Here is a 19,794-nt window from a genome sequence, read left to right as displayed (position 1 = left end):
CATGTGCCCGCCTGGAGCGGAGGGAGAGCCGGTGACAGCACTGTAGAATTAATTCATTCAAATACTGGATGAGGACGTGTTGCTCCGAAGTAACCGGTAATAGGTGCCCTCCTTATTAGGCCTGCCAAAGTCGCAGAACCATGGTATGCCCTTGCCGATTCCGCAACATGGATCCCACTTGGGCCACACTTGAAGGCGCGCACACAAATTTCCTCGATTTTGCTTTCTTTCATCTATGGAACGTTGGGCTTATTTTGTGACAGGACTGAGATAATGACCAAGATTGGATGGCTGCGTCCAGACTTGTGGTAATCGACTGACTGCGTTGAAGTAAGATTGAGGTCTCGGACATGGACCAAAACAATACCGTTTTTGTATTTTAACAGTTGCACATTGCTGAGTAGCCGCTTACGAATACTGAGAGTACAAAGTCGACCTTGTCCATCTCTGGGGTGAGCTGTAACTGTGATTGTGTTGCTTCGAGCCTAGCTGTTGGCATTACCCATGGAGCTTGTGCAAGCAAACTACTGGTACCCAGCCAACCAAGGTAGACACGCGCACCTCGAGTATAGGCCAGCTTTTCCAGCTAAGGTAAGGTACTTGCTTCGTATCAACGTGGTAGGAAATCATAGCTCAAGAACGCGCAATGATCCAGGGACTTTGATATCGTATGAAGTGGATTTTCGGTGTTGTATCGCCCAAAATACAGGTGTTAACAAAGACTTGCTACGAAGCACTTCAGTTCGTAGTGCTACGTAGTAATTAGGGGCGTGGTGGTGAAGTGAAAGGTCGAGCAAGTGGGGCAAAGCCTGGATGATCCTTGAACGGCCGGCGAGAGCCAGCCCTCCTCCCCTTTCACTCACCTCAAATCCTCAATCGCTGGCGGTTGGAGAGCCACGAGTCATCCCCGGTCTCGGCCTTCTGGGGTCCCCTGCTTGAACCCCCGACCCCGTCTGTTCTTTGCTTGGTAACTTGGCAACCAGCTATGATGACTGACTTTTGACAAAGCCAACTCTTGACCCAGCTGTTTCCGACCAACCACTATCCACTCTACTATGTACAGTATATAGTGAATATCTCGGTAGGGTATGGATACTTTTCGCAGGTTGTCTGGTGGGTAATTGACAGTGCTCAATTGGTCTGGGTCGTTGGTCGAAACGCAGGACCCTTCAGCGTGGTTCGGCAGGCAAGGATGCCCATGCAATTGAAAAGTCGTGCGTGTGCTTGTTGATACAGACCAAAGTTTGGTGGTGGTATTCGGGGTTTCGCTGTAAAGTGCATCTCAGCCATCCTCTGCTGTCCCAGTAGGACATACTCCTGCAGCAAAAAAAACGGCGGGGGCGGGGCCGGTATCAGTGGAGCCTCTGTTTCTAAGCTAGAGGAGACTGTCATGTAGGTTCCATATCGTTTTCCAGCATGAACCGACAAAGCTGTCCCAGGTGCCCTAGCCTCACTTACAGCCTGAGCCTTCCAAGGCTGTCAGAGCTGACTACGTCGGACTGTCAGTTTGAAGAAGACATGTTAGCCCGTTTCATATCTTGGAGCTACGTTGTATGTTCATGTCTCTAGTGGAAAACCTCCTATCGTTCTGGTTATATTCCCCGATAGACTTTGTATGAAGGCTTCCTCCCATAAGAGTCCATGTTTTACTACGGTAATAAACGTTAGTTCAGGCACCCTCAATCTCTATCAAGGGGATACAACCACCAAGGCTTCGCTGAACACCTCACTACCCTGGTGCCATCCGAAACCACCACCTACAACGCACCACCCACCAATACTCCTACGAAAGATGAACACCCTCAATAATTCCAAGCTTCCCCAGAGGGACTCCCTACACCAAGAGCTGTCATGGCCATAAACAGTGTTACCAAGATTTGCATGTGGGGAACGTCACACGCTCTCTTCGAGGGGCTCTTTCGAGGGGATGATTGGTCGCACCTGTTTGGCTGGCTCATTGCTAGCAACGCAACAAGGTATTTCTATGTCAAGGGTAGGTGATGCATGCATGCATGAGCGTGTCACCACAGCACAAGACTCGAACTCGAGGAAAAGGTGTTTCTGGTTTGTTCGTTTCGTAAAACCAGTTGGACTGGATCGAGAATTCTGCTTTGTTTTACTTTCTATGTTTGCTATGCTCCTTGTTGCTTTGAGATCTTCCTAGTCTAGACTAGACTAGACCTAGTCTTTTGTCACCCTGTTGAGATCCCCAGCTTCCATGCCACCCGGAGAGGAAGCCTGATAATAATTTCGGCCAATCCCTCAGCTCGGTCTCGCCACTCCAAAACAAAACCAGTTCTGATCTTCACCTAATGATCCCGTCTCCCTGCCCTACCATCCACACGGGTCTCTGCATGAATGGGAAACAGCGGACCAGTCCAAGAACAAAGATATGCACAACCAACCAGGTCTGGGCGTCACGAACCGCTGACGAAAGAACGCCGCAGTCACTGGTCAACGGAGCACCATAGCCGAGAGTGCATCGTCATGACGACCAGCTCTCCGAGCCTGGGTTTCTCAAAAAATGATTCTTCTGTGTTGTCAGATTTACACATACCAAAATGACCAGCACGAAACCATAATATCCAAGATTTGTTTTGTCTCCGATTTGCATCTTCTTGACTTCCACTTCCAGGAGTCAAACAAATCGACACTCCCCCCAGCACAGTCACACCCTAGGTTTCTTAATGCACCGGTGTCACGCTGCCAGTCCATTCGACTTTCCGATTCAGCCGACAACGACGTATAGGGCTCAAACAAATCAATAAAGGTGGTGCCTTCTCAAAAGGCGCCGTGCTACCTAATATGTACCCAAAATTGGGAGAATGACGGAGGTCGTTACATTAAAGAAACTTTGATTGGATAGATGACAACGGCCAGTCCGCATCTACAGACTGAGTCTTGATGCAACCCGCAACTCTCACAATCCAGTGCTTGGAATTCCCCCAGGATTACCCGTTGGATCCTGTCCGCTCCTGCCTCTTTTACACCATCCTCCGTTGCACAATTATCGGCAAATTTATACATCCGGGAGCATCCCGAAGCCAATCAACGATAAGAAAAGAAAATAGATAGAAAATAAAGACAAAATCGAAATTACTACATAGTATACGAAGACCCGTATTAATCCCTCCCGCCTCCCGCCACGGACACACTCCCCACTTTCGCCCATCGGAGAAAAGGAGACACCCTGCATCAAACACGAGCAGATTAAACATAAAAGGAAAATACCATCTGGAAACATCAGGGCTAAAAATGCTAAATTGGCCGGCTATGCTAAATGGGAGGGGGGGTATACATGAGCGGGAGTGAAAACAATGCAATTGAAAGGCGGGCAGAGACACGGCCTCCAGGTTTAGGCGCGACCGGTGGGCCCTCTTACACCCCCCTTTTTCTTTTCTCTCGACGATCAAATAAAACAAGAAAGAAAAAGGAGAAGAGAAAACAATGATTGACAAAAGCAAAAGGGAAAGAAAAAGAAGTTTCCGAAAAGTGTGTGGGGCCGCAGTTGCAGATTTCGATCCCATGGGGTAAATTACCCGATTACCAGAAGCCAGGCTTGCGTTCAGCCCGTCTTTGTTGGGCAAGAGTAGGTGGGTGGTCTAGACTACGGCTTGGCCCTGTTGATCAGGGTGCTCTGCTTATCGCTTACTGCATACACTCATCAACTTGAATTGCTCACCAAGCAAGCATGATGATAGGGTACGTCTACCTGAACCTAGCAGAACCAAAAATAATTGAGCCAATTTCAAATGCCATTCGTGATGGATGAGGGTATCTTGCTGTAATATATGCACCAATTAAACAAAAAGGGTGCGAGGTTTCTTGCCAATCAACCCACTGTAAAGCCCAAGACCATCATTACCCAGAGCACAAAAATTATTATAACAAAAAAAAAGAAGAAAAAAAGCTCAAGCTGCCTCATCATTCATCATTCAAGTACACAGGTATGCCGTAGACGCAAACCGCCGCCGCGGTCAGGTACTTGAACCTGCAGACGTCCCTCGCCTTGGATACGGCCTGCACCAGCGAGGTCTGAGGCTCCCTCGCCGCCGGCGGTACATCTCTGCCCCCGGTCGCTGTGGCGGCGGTCCTCTTTCCGCCCTTGGCCTTGGGCTCCTCCTTAAAGACACCCTCGCCGACCAGGCCCCACTCCTCAAAGACCCTGACGGCCAACCGGTCGATGTCGCGGTCCGTAACGTCCCATAGGGTGCCCGTGACGGCCGGACAGCCCGCTATCAGGTAGTTCCACACGGGACCATGCGTCTCAAAGTCGCCCGCCTCGGCCAGCGACGCCGAGCTGCAGCCCCAGAGCAGGACCGCCGCCCGGCAGCCGCCCTGAAGCCGGCGAACCGTCCTGCCTCGGATGTACTGTGCGCCACTGCCGTGGCCGAAGTAAAGCAGGACCTCCCTGCTGCGTAGCGCGTCTTCAAACTCGGACTCGGTGGGGACGCGGCCGACCATGCCATGCCAGTTGCTCTGCTTTCCAAGAGACGAGGCTAGGGATGTCTCGAATGTTGTCTGTGTTGTCTTGAGATCACCGCCGGGGTTGAGGATCCATGTGCCTGAGTTCCGGGAGACGTGTCGCCCGCTTACAGGTGGGTTCGGGTGGTCCTCTGCCGTTGCCTCTGGCCTTTTTCTGTCGAGCAGCAGCCGCCTGAGACATTCGAGGGAAGGCACACGAGAGACGGCATGACCCTCCATGCAAGGGAGGGATTCCCATGGGAAGACGTGCAAAGCCTTGTCCAAAACAAGAACCGTGTGGGCGTTTCGATTCTCAGATGAGCCATTTCTGCCTTTCCTCTCTTGCATCGCCGTGTAATATGAATGCAGAGCGTCAAAGGTATCGACACTCATTGCATCAAAGTCAATCTCATCATAGGCATTCGGCTCGCCGTGAAACTGTAGGATATCCACGACGAAGTAGAGCAGGTCGTTCAGAGCATCGTCAAGATCACCGCAGTTGGAATCGGTGACGTCTCCCAAACCCACAAAGAGTTCCAGGATTCGAGGATCGAGCGTGACCTTGTTAGCCGTGGACGCAGAAGCTGAAGCTGCTTTTGACCTCTTGCCCCAGACCTGCTTCCTGGAGGGCAGGTGCTTGTCCAGAATGTGAGTGAAGCTCTTCTGGAACCGTGCGAGCAGCTCCGAGCAGCGCTTTTGTTGCGAAAAGATGCCCTTGAAGCCGCCGAGCCACACCTGCTCGACATTGTCGAGTAAATTCTTCAGCCGCTCATCCAGTTCCTCTCTGTGGGACCACCAAGCCGTCTTGGCACCCTTCGCCGACATGTCTCGAGCGTCGTGGCAGCTCGCGTTGGCCAGTTCAATGATTTCGAGGAGCTCAGCACGACCCGTCTGGTAATTGAACGATTCGTTGTCGGTGTCGCGGGAGGTTGCGCGCTCGAGCGGTAGGCGAATGACAAAAGGACTATGTCCAGCTTGAAGGCGCGAAATGCACAAGTCATGCTTGTTGTCACTGAGCGAGACCGAAATCACCGTCCAGTCCTTGGGGATTATGTCAATGTAGTCACGCTGAAAGCGGCTCATATCAGAAACGGGGGCCAGACTCAAACGTCCGCCGGGAGAGGCATCTCCCAGGCTGACCGGCATCGGCCACTCGAGTGCTTCGTTTCTGATGGCGTGCTTCTCCAGAAGCAATGCTTTGCGCTCCCTCCTCCATGTAAGATTCTGTGCCGCCTCAACCGAGCAGGTTGCCAAGTCTTGAGATCCCAGGAGGCGAGGTTTTGATGTACCCGTCGCAGAGAGGATAAGAACGGTGCTTTGTAGCATCACTGCTATCCGGTGCACCATGGCCGCATCTCCAGATACAACAGCGATCGAATGGGCCTCCACAAGACAGTCGTGGGCGGCTTGGAGGTTGACGAGAAAGTCAGGGTGACGCTTGCTAGCAGCGCTGGCGGCAGACCTTCCTTTCTGTGGCTGTGTGGGTTTGGCAGGCGACGAACGATCGGATGCACCTTTGCAAACTGCAGGAAACGACAGCGTCGAGTCCTGTATGACCGAGAAAACCGCATCCCTCGTCATCTGCTCCTGGCACTGGCCAAAGTGGCACATTGCTTGCGCAAGCATTTCGCCAAGTTTGCCCCTTGCCAGCTTTGTCAGGGCCTGAGATGTTTGGAGGGTCTCTTTGGCGGAATTCCAGTCCTTCTTATTGACAAACGAGACCGCCTTGTGCACTGCTATGGATGCCTTCAGGGTAGAGATGATGATATCCGTGGACTCCGACGGTGCAGGCACTGATGATGTGGTTGTGCCCTCGACTGCGGGCGGGGCCTTTTTGGTTGTCCTGCGTGTAGTCGTCGTGGTTGCAGCAGCCTTTCGGGTGGTCTGTCTGGCGGCTGGCTTCTCCCTGATCGGGAGCCTAGCGGTCCTAACAGTACCTTTACGCGCCCTTGATGAGGGCTGTTCTTGATCTTCATCTTCGGCGTCCTTGCCCACCACCTCGGCAACTTCCCTGTCGATGGCAATCAGTGTATCTTCAGCTCGTTGGATCATCCTGAGCTCTGCTTCGAACTCCTTCAGATCGCGGTAAAGCCCTCCGAGTTGACATGCCAGGGCCACAGCCGTGCAGGATTGGTCGCCACCAAGAAGCTTGGAGCTCGACAAGTTTGCAAGCTCGAGAGATCGCTGCAGCTTTCCTGCTCTCAAGTACACGGAAGCCATCCAGGACTCGCACTGAGCCAAGTAGAGTCTGGCGCCCGTGGTCTGTGCAAGCTTTTGTGCTTGTTCCGCATAGTATACCGTCTCTTGAAACATTCCCAGGTGAGCATAAACAGAAGACAAATGAGATAAGCTGCGGAACAGTGGGTAAAAAAGCTTCCAAAACTCTGGTCCAGCAACTGTTACTGTGGATTCTCCAGATTCTGGGCTTGGAGCACCAGCCATGGATGCCACGAGGCTTATGCTGCCTTGGCTTTCATTCGCTTGATCCGAGGTCGATGAGCTGGATGCAGCTCTTTCGAGTTTTGTCCATTCTCGAAAGAGAATACGGACTGTTTCCCTCGCATGAATCAACGCGTGGTGCGCCTCGCCCTTCTTAGAGGCTATCATCGACTGCAGTAGCGATGCATATGTTATTAGGTCTCTGCGCTGCGACCTGGCCATCGGGCTGTTCGATGTATCTGCAGCATGTTTCTGAGCTTGCTTGAAGTGCACCTCTCTGATGGACGACTTGTTAGCTTCAAGAAGTAGAAACTTTTCCCTGGGTGTAAGTGACTCTTGTACTCACGCCTCGTTCAAGTTCCCAGTGAACAGCTGGAACTCAGCAAAAGCAAGGTGGAAATTTGCGACGCTCTCCCGAGAGACCACCTCTCTCTCTTGGGTAAACTTCAGGCCAGCGTCGAGAGCTTTCTGGGCCAAGGAGGAACGACCAGTACTGGCATAGAGCAGTGCTAGTCGGGAGTTGGATGCAAGTCGGGTGTCTGTGTCAGAGTCTTCCAGCAACCCCGAAATTTTAGTTAAGAGCTCGAGGGTCGAAAGCTGGAGAGAGTCTTGTCCCATTGCCTTGGAAAAATCTATTATAGACTGTAGATGACGAACAAGGTGAGAAGCATCGTCAATGCGACTGTCCAAGTCCGCGGGGGTTGAGCATGCTTCCGTAATTGTCTTCCACTGATGTATAGACTGCTCAATACGATCAAGGTCTGGGATCTGGGATTTCATGGCAGAAAGCGACTTGTAGTAGGCCCTGTAATGCTCCATATAGCTGCTTAGAGCCGAGTCTTCTCCGAAACCAGACTTCTTAATCAGGCCGACGACAGCTTCGATCTGAGACTCTATTGCCGGCAGCTCGTCCGAGCTGTCAAGGTGGACGACAAAGAGACATAGCAGCGTTCGCAGGCGGCATATCGGATGTCTCGTGGGGTAATATTTGGTGAGTAGTGATTCGACAGTTTTATCTGTCATAGTGGGAAGCGTACGGTCACTTTTCATGAGGATGAAGTGTAATCGATGCTCGCGGACAGACAGCTGTTCCGGTTCGGTCAAATCAACTGACCAGTCTATCCAGATCTGCTCCAGTTTCCAGATAGATGTCAAGATTCGTGAAAGATTGGCTGCCTTGGAACTGCACTTCCAGGCAAGGGCAGGGGGGAGGCTTGTCGAGGCTTCGACAACCTCATCGAGTGCCCCATCCTCTATCAATGCGGATCTGAGCGTCTGAAGTGCCCCAAGAGCCTCGCTGATGCGGCCCATGGATTGACAGAGCTCAGCCATACGTTCAAGCTTCACGGCAAACTGCGTCTTTTCCTTCTCAGCCGCCGGACGATGCTTGACGCACTCAATGGATCGGCGTAGTGCCCTGAGAGGCTCCGGGTCTTTGGGATCTTTGCTAGACTCGGCAAGTGTGCTGTAGTGAATCCAATGGAAGAGGGACATTTTGACATATACTGAGTTTCCTGGAGACCCAGGCCTCGGTGCTGCATCGCCCATATATTCGAGAATCGTGAGGCAGTCGGCTAGGATCGAGTCCATTTGCGCCCAGGAAACTCGTTTTTCGTCCATATGCATCTTGATCACCAAGAATGCCGAGTCTAGCATATGTTGCAGCATCGTAGCCAGCGTTTGTCGCCTTTGTTCGTAGCTCACAAAATCTTTGGTGCTCCCACTAGCTGGTATGGGTTTTCCTAGCCACCTGAGACAAAACTTGGGACACTGGAGAACGAGCTCTTCCATGAGCCCTTTTGAGGCTGTCGGTATTGGTTCCTCGTCTACTAATGCGTTCATCACCGATCGTCTGGCGAGGTTCACGTTTGTGAGTAGACCCTCCAGGTCACTGGTGTTGCCCTTCAGTACACCTTGGATACCGTCCAGTACTTCTCGTAGCAGGCTCTCGCTCTCAGCATACTGTTCGGCATCCTTGAGCTGAATCGAGAGGAGTAGGGCCGCGACGGAACAGCGGCTGGTGTCCGAGTCCTCATTCGGCTGCAAGAGTGCCTTTAGTCGTTTGATCCAGCTAGCCGCCTCCTGGTATTGTTTTGACTCCCTTGCCATAGCCCCGAGAGCCTGGTACAAGCTGGCCAATGGCGATTTGAAGGACTCTGTCGGCTTGAAACCCTTATCCTTGGCCAACTGAACAACGCGCTGAACAGCGTCCGCGCAGCCGAGATACAGCGACTCATCCGCAGCTGGTTTTCTTCGCACATAAGCCCCGAGACACCGCCATAATGGCTGAATTATGTCTTTATCCACGTCCCCTTTGTGCCCAGCTAAGCTCCACCAATGTGTCCTTGCTTCCAACCCAAGAACATGCACCTCGAACGCGGCCGAGGGAGAGATGTTTAGGCGTGGCTCACACGCTTCAGCATCGGCCTTGCTTGACACGCTCGGCGATAGCGACAGTAGGAGCTGTGAGAACGTCTCCAGCTGCCGAGCAGCCTTGTCAGGGGTTTTGAGACCACATTCCACGGATGCAAGCAGCAAGTCAAGAGGTGAGGTTTTGGCCGGATCTTTGAGATATTCGACAGCAGGTTGAGTATGTTGCGGCTTCTTCATCAAAGAGAGCACCCTGAGAGCCAGTAATTGCGTCGATATGATCAGTTCAGTGATCGCTCCGGCGTCCTTGACCTGGATCCCACCAAAGTCAAGAATGTCTGACACGCGGGCAACCGAGATTGCCGTTTCGGGTTGCGCAGCCCTCGCCGTCTTTTTCTTAGGAGCCGCCGCACCTGCAATAGATGATCCCAAGAGAGTGTCTAATCGCTGCTTGAGATGACGAAGCTCCTTGGCCGCCTGATCCAGCATCCCCACTGCGACCAGCCGACTTGCGAGCGCAGATAGGCCATTTTCTAACTGTAGTTCGGGCAGTTTCGTCTCTCCAGCAGCCTGAAGACCCCTGAGCGCACTGAAAGCTACGCGCGCGCATTCTACAACAGCCAAGCACCCATTGGACCGAGCCGTTGCTGCTGCGGATGATGAAGAAGTCGGCCGTGCTGCTGGCTTCGTCGGCGAAGAGGAGGTCCTGTTGAGGGTTCGTGGGTTGAGGGGTGTCATCGGTGCAGAGCTCGATCGTCGCAGCGCAGCCCGGGAAGTCTTCTTGGCAAGGCCTTGGGGTTCGGCGGACAGCTGGGCTGCCGCCGCAGGCGCAGGTTTTGCAGCATCGCCGAGTGTTTTCAGTGTCGCATTCACAACCTTGGTGGCGACGACTGCGCGCTCCTTTGGGGTGAGGCCGTCCGGCTCAGCCTTTTCTGTCTTCTTGGCTGGGGTTTTGGCGGTCGAGGCCTTCGTTGTTCGGGTTGTCTTTGTCGCGCGCGTCTCGTTTGCGGTTAAAGGTTTGGTAGGGACAGTCGCGTCACTTGGTACAAGCAGGTTCTTGAGTAAAACAACAGTAGCTGATGAACATGTTGATACGGATGAGACTGCAGACAGGACCGAGTCCGCCTGCGCCTGAGGAGTGGATGCCATGTAAGAAAGCAACGCGTTAAACAACCTGGTTCCTAATCATATCCTCTGACCAAAAAAAAAAAAAAAGCAGTATTTGTAGCCCATGGAAAAGGTATATTCTAGTAGCTGTCAGAAAAAGAACGAGTGACGATCGCGAAGCATCGCAATGAGCATATACTAGCAAGCCAGCAAAAATGACTACCGTTCAAAGATCCATTTGATGATTGTTTGTCTCCGGCGCGCTGTTTCCGAGACCCGCCGTTGTGCCCTAGTCCCTGGGCTAACCCGCGACCTATCGTTTGTTTAATACCGTGCGAGCTTTTGATCGGATTGACAAATCGGCAGAACCGTTGACAGAGCAACAGCCCCACCATGGATCATTCTCAAGTGCAGGGGTTAAGATTTCAACGCGCCAAGCCTACAGTACACGGACAGCTCCGCGATTGGGAAACCAAGCCATTGCACCCTTCTTTTTTTCTTTCAGCATTTGAACCGAGCGTGTACATCCTTGACAACCAACACTTCGACATCATATTATTCCAAGGAAATCCTGTTATACAAACCTCCGTCAACTCTGAGTACTCTACGATCTGAAAAAGAAATGGCCGGGCTACGTGCATCCACCCTACTCTCACAGCGAGGCTCCAGAGCCCTCAACGCTATCCTTTCGCCCGTCCACTCTACAACTCTCACAAGGCAATATGGTGGCATCCGGCAAATAAACTATGGCCCAGGGCCGCAAACAGTTTTCAGCACCGAGTTTTGGAAAAACCTGGTACCCAAGCCGCTTCGCTCAGATAGCCCCATGAAGATGCGCAAGACAAAGTCCAAAGACTGGAATCCAGCTACCTTTTACATAGTCATTTTCCTCTTCATTGGGTCGATGTCTATCCAGATGATAGCGATGCGCAGGAACTTTGAAAACTTTATGCGACAGTCGGATGTCAGGATTGGTCTCCTTCGGGAGGTGGTTGAGAAGCTGCAGAAAGGGGAGACTGTTGATGTTGAAAAGGCTCTGGGCGCTGGCGATCAACAGAAGGAGCATGAATGGGAAGATGGTATGTATCCCCAAACCATATCAATTTCAAGCTCAAGGTATCTAACACTTGGGTCTAGTCCTCCGAGAGATCGAAAATAGCACCCCGAAACCCAAGTCGAAGCGCCAGAAGAAGCAAGCATCAACAGAAGCAGCGCCGGTGGAAGAGAACGAACAGGACTCTGAGCCAAAGCCAAGGAAGCCTGCGAGTGCCGATTTCTTTTAGCCTCTGAAATGTTCTAATCTAACAGTCTATGACAACATATCTTTGAACACCGCCGAACCTTGGTGATCGGATCCCGGCTGAACATTTGAAGCCGCCCCAGTGGATGTCCGGCCGAGCGCTTCCACCAGCGCAGGCAAGATGACCTCTGTCGGCATCTCGACTCTCACCCCTTCGGCTCCTGTCTGCTGGTGGTCTATCTCTACAAAAAAAGCATCCTCTCCTCTCACTCCGCCCATGTTCACAATGGCAATGGGTTTACCCTTATCCTTTGCCAACTTTGCAAGCCGCCAAGCCGAGTACGTTGCCAGAGAGGTCCCTAGTACAAGCAACTTGCCTGCCCCTGTGACGGCCTCTTCTGCAGCAGCCTTGACGCTGCCAGCGATACTTTCACCAAACATGACCACGGCTGGTTTCAGTATGCCGGCATTACTGGGCGACTCCCAAGCTCCGTCTTTGTCCACTTCGACCCTTGTTACCTCGCCATTAATCAACGGTGGCGGATGCGCAAGACAGCTGGGGCATGCGGGATATCGAAAAGTGGTGTAAGGAGCGTCTGGCAGGTCGACATCACCATCCGGGTTTGACCTTATACCCTTGGCTCTCCGCTCTGCCGGATCTTCAGTCCCAAGGGCCCCTGAGGCCACGGCCTGCTCTAAAAATACTGCCCAGGCAGGGTTGAGCCGGGCCAGATTCTCTTGGAACAGATCTCGGGGATACTCGTTCTTGCAAGTTGTGCACACCAATGCTCGTAGGTAGCCGTGGAGCTCCACGATGTTCGGCCTGCCAAGTGCATCCGTTAGACTTTCACACGCGGCGTGGTGGAGTCCGTCCACGTTCTGGGTAACGACAGAGGAAACCACGCCCATTTTCGCAAGGTTTGCTATCGCTCTGTGTGCAGCGTTTGGTCTCGCCTTTTGCAGCGACGTCCAGCCCAGAAAGGACCGCGCCCAGTACCTCCGGCGAGCGGCATGGCTGGCCAGGAATTCGTGGTGGTATATCGGCCTGTAGGATTTGTTGACGCGATATGTTCCCTTGTCGCCACGGTAATCTGCAAGACCCGAAGCTACGGACACACCGGCACCCGTTAGGCATGTGGTCGTCGACGGGCCGGTTGCGGATGGCGTCGCGAGGAATTCCAGGAGGGCTTCTACAGCTCCATTGGTCGTCTTGGCAGTCACGGGAAATATTCGCGGTGAGGCAAACACGTCGGTGTAGGGGATGCGCATTAAAGGCTTGCGCAAAGCCGACCCTGCCATTTTTGGAGATGTTCGAACAAGAAAATCTATTCAATGTATGATTTCAACTGTGTAACAAAAAAAATTGATCATAATTTCTTTGACCACCATGTGTTGCTACACTGAGACGCCGGCTGACTGGTTAGATTGGAGTTGTCATCGTCATCAAAGGTTGGCTTGTGCAGAGTTTGGTAATCAACCCCACTTTTTGACTCGCTCCGGCAGCCGCCGCTAGTTGGCCAATTGTACCGTACGGATATAGGCTTGAAAGGCTTGGTAGCCACAGGGGCTAGGATCTGCCCGGTTTTTGTCAAGCACTCCGGCAGTATGTAGGGACGGTATTCGTTAGCATGGATGCTAATTACCTACCTACCTGGTTGATGGCTGCAGATAAATGTAGCCTCAAATCATCCAAGGCATGCAGGCTCGACTGTCGAACAAATACGCAATATTAGATAGCTTTGCCATGTCTTTGTACGGCATCTGCACGCTTTTCGCGCATTTTCAATGCACGCCTGCTCAATGTAATTGACCTCTACAGAGTTGACGTATTGTCAGTTAAGCCGGTAAGCGTCACTCATCCTAGGTCGATGTCGCGTGCCCTTTTTTACTCTGAACCTGGCCTACCTGACCATTGTGATGCAACTGGGCTCCATCCACAAGCCGGAAAAAATTCCTAATGGACTGCCGGTCATCCGCCATGATTCGATCGACGTATGTAAATTGTAACGATTCGTCGTTTCCTACTTCCAGGCCACTACTTAGATCTCCGGTCAAGACAGTCCAGTAGCGGCGACTCAAATGCCTCAGTAGTACCAGCCAGTGCCTGTGGGAAAAGACTACACGAAAAAAGTTACAGACGCGATAAAAATAAAAATAAAAAGGAAGATAAAACAAACGCGCCAACCATCGTGCCGGCCGGACCGAGCCTATATTGAATCGCGTCGTTATTCGTTATCTCATAATCCCCTCTCCCATTTTATTTTTGGTTTTCTGGCTCGCCTGGAGTGGGTTGATTGGGTTTAATTGATGCCTCCGTTTCACGGCGCACATCATCCGGGGCCCTCGCTGTCGCTGAGGTTCAAGGCTCGGGTAATTATTGATTGGCACCACCGCAGCAGAATCAGCTTAGTCGGCATTCGCAGCTTCTGCGGCACAGGCAGCTCGAAGCTGTTGAGAACACCCTGTCCCAACCGCCGCCACAACAACCACCAACACATACCCCAGAACCAGTGCAGGATCTACCAGACCTCTTCAGCCGCCGCCACTTCCAGTTCTTCCTCACCTACGACCACCAGGGCCTCTCGAAGTTTAATCCTGCCATCCCCGTCTCCCAACTCGTCGAGTCGCCGCACGTCGACATCGACACTATACACAAAGGTTGTCGCAATGGCGACGCAGCAACAAACACGCAGCCATTCGGGCCACAGCCACGGCCACGGGCACCATCACCATCACCACCACGGCGACAATGTCTACCTCACGTCGCGCAACAAGAACGACGCCGGCGTGCGCATCACCCGCATCGGGCTCTTCTCCAACCTAGGCATGGCCGTCGCCAAGGGAGCGGGCGGTTACATGTTCAACTCGCAGGCCATGGTCGCCGACGCCTGGCACAGCATGACCGACCTGGCCTCGGACGTCCTGACCCTCGCGACCGTCAGCGTGAGCCTGCGGCCGCCGACCGACCGCTTCCCGACCGGTTTCGGCAAGATTGAAAGCTTGGGATCGCTGGGCGTGTCGGGCATGCTGCTCATAGGCGGCATGTTCATGTGCTACAGCAGCCTGGGGACCTTGTACGCTCACTTGTTCCTCGACCCTTCGGCCGCTGCCGAGTTTATGGCACATGGGCACCATCACGGACACAGTCACGGGCACGGGCATGGGCATGGGCACGGACACCTCGCCCCCAGCCTGAACGCCGCCTGGTTGGCGGCCGGCACGGTGGTTATCAAGGAATGGCTCTACCACGCTAGTAAGTTGACCTCGCTCCGAGAAGTTTACCCATCCCTCACCCATTCCCCTCAATGCCATATCATCCAAAAAAGTTCGAATGACTGACCTGAACTCTTCCCCACGACAGCCATGAAAGTTGCCCGCGAACGCAAATCCTCCGTCCTCGCCTCCAACGCCGTGCACCACCGAGTCGACAGCCTCACGGGCATCGTAACACTCCTCGTGATCCTGGGTGCCAACTTTTGGCGCAACGCCGAGTGGCTCGACCCGACGGGCGGCCTGCTCATTTCTCTACTCGTGATCCGGGCAGGGTTCGGCAACACCGTAGCTGCTTTTCAGGAGCTAGCCGACCGCGGTCTTGACGACGAGGTCAAGGAGTCGGTCAGCAAGCACGTCGGGCGGGGCCTCTCGGCTCTCGAGGACTGCAGGCATGACGAGGTCGAGCTGCGCGGCGTCGCAGGCGTCAAGTCCGGGCAAAACTACCTCGTCGACCTCGAGCTGGCCGTGCCCAAGGCATGGACGGTGGAGGAATGCCGCATGGTCGAGGACGCGGTCCGGACGCAGGTGGGTGGCAAGGTGCGTGGTGTCAGGAGGGTCAGGGTGCGGTTCGTGCCGAGGGAGCAGGATGGCGATGAGGCGCGCAGGTTTGACGAGTTCATCCCGGGTGACGTTGAGCCGGCTCCCGAAGATGTTGAGGACGACGATCACCACGACCACCACCACGGTAACGGGTCTGGCAACGGTCACCGTAAAACGCAGTAGGGATGGAGGCGAAAGTATACACGGTCTAATTTTTGAGGGCCGCGTTTCATGCATTTTCATTTTATCTATTTTTTGTTGGCGCAGGAACGGCAGGCGTTATGTGGTTGTTGGTGATGTTTCAGCAACTCACTCGGACTATACTGATACCTAGACTGCTCACCGGGCGTTTTCCTTTTGTCTGATTTTCTTATGTTTGAAAAACTGCGAAAGCTTAGAACATGCGGTGTGGGATTGTATTAGACTCATCTAGACAGAACATTGTCGATTTGAATCACCGTGAGACTGAATTAGACTGTTTCGATTGATGGATGGTTGCAGAGGGGACAATACACATATTTTTTGTGCAGCGACGGCAGTTGGTTTGAAAGGGAGTTACAAACAGTAACACATGCAACTCTGCTACCAATATAACGTCTCCGACAAAAATTGTGAGCGATTTTTGATCAGTGACTGGAGTTTGTTTTAATACCAGCTTTACATAAATTGAGACCGAGGAATTGGCATTTGATCGTGAACGTCCAAATGGAGACTATAGCTCGGATGTTTTCACCCTGGCCAGAAGAGACCCCTCGGAACCATCTGATATAAACGCGAACGGACCCTGGTCCTTGCACGGGCGGCCCCGCCATACAGGGATTTACGTCACCCGCCATCCGCGCTATTTGCACATGTGCTCTCTTCTTCTCCACGACGGCCCAACATCTTCCCCTTTTCAGTTGACTATCACCTTGTCTGCGATACCTTAACTACCGACCCAGATAGGACTTTAATAGCCTTAATTGTAGTATTATACCTTTTATCAACTCCAGAGCCGGCAAAATGTCTTCCGACAGGATGGCGGGTGTCAAAGGCAAATATTTATTTTTCCCTTTTGTCCCTCGAATCGAGAACTAACACACCGCCCCCTAGACGTCTTCAAAAGGGGCTGGCACCCGGAGAAAGAGGGCACAACTTTCAAGCAGCAGGTGGTATGTCCTAATCCATCCGCCTTGGCTCTGATTCCTCTATAGCTTGGTCAGTCTATGAATTACAACCAGTACCTAACTCCCATACCTATCATTTTTCTCCAGACTGGCGTCTTCCGCCGGGATGACGGCGAGCGTGCCGCCAGCGGCCACAGCGCTACACCGATCTCGCAGCTCAGAGACCCGGCCTCGTTCGCACCGCCGCCGAAACGCACGACCAACATAATACCCCCACCGCCCATCGCCCCGCGCTCGTCGACATACTCCAGTCCTCAACCTCAACAGGAGGAGGCGCCCGCCCCTGTCCCGTCACCACAACCCCGCAGGGCCAACCCGCCACCCGCTCCTCCAGTGAGACGAAACCAGACCCAGCCCAGCCCACCACCTCCCCGGTATGAGGCGACAAGTCCTGCCACCTCGGGCCCTCCGTCACTGCCTCCAAGGCTCCCACCACGTAGCGGCAACTTCAGCCCTCCTCCGCCCGCGGCTCCCCAACCAGAGGCCGATCCAGACTCGGGGGTGATGAACCGCGGGGCTGTGAGCCGGCTCGGCGCGGCGGGAATATCCGTACCGGGTCTGGGCATCGGCTCATCAAGCAAGATCAGCTCCACCGCCTCACCATCCGACCGGCCCAGCTCGGGCCTCTCATCCTCGATCAGCGGGCTGTCGTCTCGTTTCGGCAAGCTGTCGACATCATCATCATCATCATCATCACCCGCACTTTCATCAAACGACCCGGCATCAGCCACGACCGCGCCGAGCGCAGCAAGCGCAGGCGGCGGCACGACCTTTGCTCAGAAGCAGGCTGCGTTCAAGACGGCCAGCAATTTCCGCAAGGACCCGAGCTCTGTGTCACTGGCGGACGCGCGCGCCGCCGCATCGACCGCCAACAACTTTAGGCAGCGCCACGGCGAGCAGGTCGCTGCCGGACTCAAGACGGCAAACGGGCTCAACGAAAAGTACGGCATTGCAGACAAGGTCTCTTCCTACCAGCAGCAGCACCAACCACAGCAACCTGGCGGTGGTGCGCAAGCGGCAGGCTCTCCCGGCGGCGGTAGTGCAAGCAGCCTCGCGTCGACAGCCAGCATGGCGGCGGGCTTCCTGGCCAAGAAAAAGCCGCCTCCGCCGCCTCCACCCAAAAAGAAGCCGACCATTGCAGCTGCGGCGGCTACGTCTGGCGGGGATGCAGATATGCCACCTCCTATACCAATGTCGACCCGGCCTACTTTTTGAAAAACTTCGGTATTGAAAGACGCCAAAGGCGTAGCATAGGCCGAGCCGGACGGATATGATAAATTTATGCTAGTTGGAGACCATCATGCCCGGCTGGCAAACTGTTGCAACGCGACTCTATCCCTGGGCTGGAACGCTCTGGTGGCCGTAAGCCTCAAACAAACATTCAAGTCATGGCCGGGATTATTGATCGCCGTCCCGAGCCTCCATTAGATCCTAGAACTAGTAGGCAATTCTCTCAACTCGGCAAGCCACATCCTGTCGTCTTGACGCGTTGTGCAACGAGAGGTTATTTGGAATTGAATGGCTGAGTACTCAAAATTTACGGGACGTGATGGACAACAAGTACGTAATCAGAATGCGGCTATGCATGGGGGCGTTTGCAAGCCATGCAAAATGATGCGGCGAGACTTGCTTCGGCAGCAAATTGACCAGCTTCACCAGTGCATACAGAAACAGTAGAAACAGTCTGGTGACTTAATCGATCTTTCTTCAACATATGTCCACTTCGACATCACAAAATCTATCAGCATCGGTCTCACATGTACTCAGAATATGGGCTTTCATTACGTTCATCCGCTGCGTGTTTGTTGGCAACAGGCGATGCCTAATCAGATAACTCTCCATGTTTTAAGTTCCCAAAGATGCTTACTTATAATCGCATATACATCTGCCGTCAGATGCCCGAGACCCAAATGTGATGAATTTTACTGTTAATGCCGTGCCTCCTTTAGCGCAGCGTTTAGCACTTCATCTCGGTAAGACCATCCTTCCAGAAGGTGAAAAACGGCGTGATGCCCTATAGCCAAATCTTATGTTAGCACTGCTTCTTCTCCGATCGGGGCGTCGAGAACACGTACATCTTCCCTGTAGTTGAGCTATACAAGTAAACGAGGTCAAAATGTTAGCATAGCTTCTCATGAAAGTTTCTACAGTTGGTGGTTTGGAAGATGCCTCCGCATTGCATCTTCAGAACAGTCCAGAGAGTTTGAAGTATCATAAGGCACATCGGGAACTCGAAAATAAAACGTACCAGAGCAACCCTAGATGAGTTTGATTTGTTAGTATAATCTGGCAGAGAAACAAGTAATTCCGATTTGTATGGTTACTCACATTCCATCGGGGTTAAACTCCTCTCCAATGTAGAACTCGAAGTCCTTGAAGTTAGGAAGGAGCTTGTTCTTGACGTAGTCGCCAGCCTTCTTCTCCCAGGCCTTGACATCCTCCTCAGAGGCACCCTGGGACTTCTTGTGCTCCTTGACGGCCTTGAAGAAACCTGATATTTCGCAAAGTATGCCGTTAGTTTGCTAGAACTAACATCTGATCGAGTCGGCGTTTCCTTCCGTGTGGGTATATGTAAGTGGTATGGGCCGGTATCTCACCCTTCAGGTGGCTCAGGTAGCTCTTCTTGTCGAAGCTGGAGCTCTGGAGGCGGAAGGAGTAGATGATGTCGTTGACCTTGGTGGGGCCGTCTTCGAGAGCCTCCTCGGCGTCCTCAGCGGAGGCATTGGCGCCAGTGTCTGGTACGGTAGCATCCCTTGTCAGTTCCACGCTCATCCGGTGTTTTTGATCGCAAATAGGTATTGCGCTACTGCTCATGGGTGCCTCTAGTTTCACGCACCAACGTTGACGGCGTCAACAGTGATCATCTTGCAGTCGACCTCGTAAACGACATCATCGACAAGCTTGGGGTCGTAGACGTCCGAGAACATCTCGTTTCCAGAGACAATATCCTACAAACCAACGAATGCCAAGTTAGCGACGCGACATGCGCTGGTGTAAGACACCACCCAACTAACCTTGAAAATAAGCATCTTGGCGGTATTGACTAGTAGCGACGATGAACAGAGGCGTGACCTTGGAAGCAATTGATCTTTGATGCGACGGAGTGGTCTTAGAAATTAATGCTGTGATGAACAAAGTCTGCGCAAGGCGGGGTTAAGTACAGACCTCTGGGAAGGAAAAAAAGACGGAGTGCCC

At 53.0% G+C, this 19,794-nt stretch overlaps 7 protein-coding genes across 7 annotated transcripts; 3 read left to right on the top strand and 4 right to left on the bottom strand.

The window, feature by feature from the left end:
* Positions 1-1,131: 1,131 nt before the first annotated feature.
* On the bottom strand, positions 1,132-2,614 carry MGG_17206 (uncharacterized protein; the record flags this gene model as incomplete). Its single annotated transcript, XM_003717302.1, has 5 exons — positions 1,132-1,375; positions 1,459-1,499; positions 1,762-1,846; positions 1,942-1,982; positions 2,558-2,614. 5 exons carry the CDS (start codon positions 2,612-2,614, stop codon positions 1,132-1,134), a joined length of 468 nt encoding a protein of 155 aa, XP_003717350.1.
* Positions 2,615-3,650: 1,036 nt separating this feature from the next.
* MGG_06245 (separin) lies at positions 3,651-10,637 on the bottom strand. The gene is made up of 2 exons (XM_003717301.1): positions 7,250-10,637; positions 3,651-7,180 (listed from the first exon to the last, which is right to left on the bottom strand). The coding sequence occupies exons 1-2, from the start codon at positions 10,420-10,422 to the stop codon at positions 3,925-3,927; spliced, it is 6,429 nt and encodes a 2,142-aa protein (XP_003717349.1). The 5' UTR covers positions 10,423-10,637; the 3' UTR covers positions 3,651-3,924.
* Positions 10,638-10,855: 218 nt separating this feature from the next.
* On the top strand, positions 10,856-13,008 carry MGG_12876 (uncharacterized protein). Its single transcript, XM_003717300.1, has 2 exons — positions 10,856-11,459; positions 11,518-13,008. The coding sequence occupies exons 1-2, from the start codon at positions 11,003-11,005 to the stop codon at positions 11,661-11,663; spliced, it is 603 nt and encodes a 200-aa protein (XP_003717348.1). The 5' UTR covers positions 10,856-11,002; the 3' UTR covers positions 11,664-13,008.
* Positions 11,468-13,021, bottom strand: MGG_06246 (NAD-dependent deacetylase sirtuin-4). Its single transcript, XM_003717299.1, has one exon. It carries the CDS (start codon positions 12,917-12,919, stop codon positions 11,690-11,692), a length of 1,230 nt encoding a protein of 409 aa, XP_003717347.1. The 5' UTR covers positions 12,920-13,021; the 3' UTR covers positions 11,468-11,689.
* A 612-nt stretch (positions 13,022-13,633) lies between these two features.
* MGG_06247 (mitochondrial metal transporter 2) lies at positions 13,634-16,126 on the top strand. Its single transcript, XM_003717298.1, has 2 exons — positions 13,634-14,873; positions 14,982-16,126. The coding sequence occupies exons 1-2, from the start codon at positions 13,928-13,930 to the stop codon at positions 15,614-15,616; spliced, it is 1,581 nt and encodes a 526-aa protein (XP_003717346.1). The 5' UTR covers positions 13,634-13,927; the 3' UTR covers positions 15,617-16,126.
* Positions 16,127-16,313: 187 nt separating this feature from the next.
* MGG_06248 (uncharacterized protein) lies at positions 16,314-18,501 on the top strand. Its single transcript, XM_003717297.1, has 3 exons — positions 16,314-16,466; positions 16,526-16,584; positions 16,687-18,501. Exons 1-3 carry the CDS (start codon positions 16,436-16,438, stop codon positions 17,812-17,814), a joined length of 1,218 nt encoding a protein of 405 aa, XP_003717345.1. The 5' UTR covers positions 16,314-16,435; the 3' UTR covers positions 17,815-18,501.
* On the bottom strand, positions 18,245-19,742 carry MGG_06249 (translationally controlled tumor protein). Its single transcript, XM_003717296.1, has 7 exons — positions 19,614-19,742; positions 19,436-19,547; positions 19,197-19,334; positions 18,928-19,090; positions 18,848-18,857; positions 18,675-18,692; positions 18,245-18,613 (listed from the first exon to the last, which is right to left on the bottom strand). The coding sequence occupies exons 1-7, from the start codon at positions 19,626-19,628 to the stop codon at positions 18,557-18,559; spliced, it is 513 nt and encodes a 170-aa protein (XP_003717344.1). The 5' UTR covers positions 19,629-19,742; the 3' UTR covers positions 18,245-18,556.
* Positions 19,743-19,794: the final 52 nt, after the last annotated feature.

The sequence above is a fragment of the Pyricularia oryzae genome, chromosome 4 (genome assembly GCF_000002495.2).
Source record: "Pyricularia oryzae 70-15 chromosome 4, whole genome shotgun sequence".
NCBI classification, from domain to species: Eukaryota; Fungi; Ascomycota; class Sordariomycetes; order Magnaporthales; family Pyriculariaceae; genus Pyricularia; species Pyricularia oryzae.
Note: the sequence above shows the minus strand (reverse complement) of the source record. Positions and strands in the feature narration are given on the sequence as shown.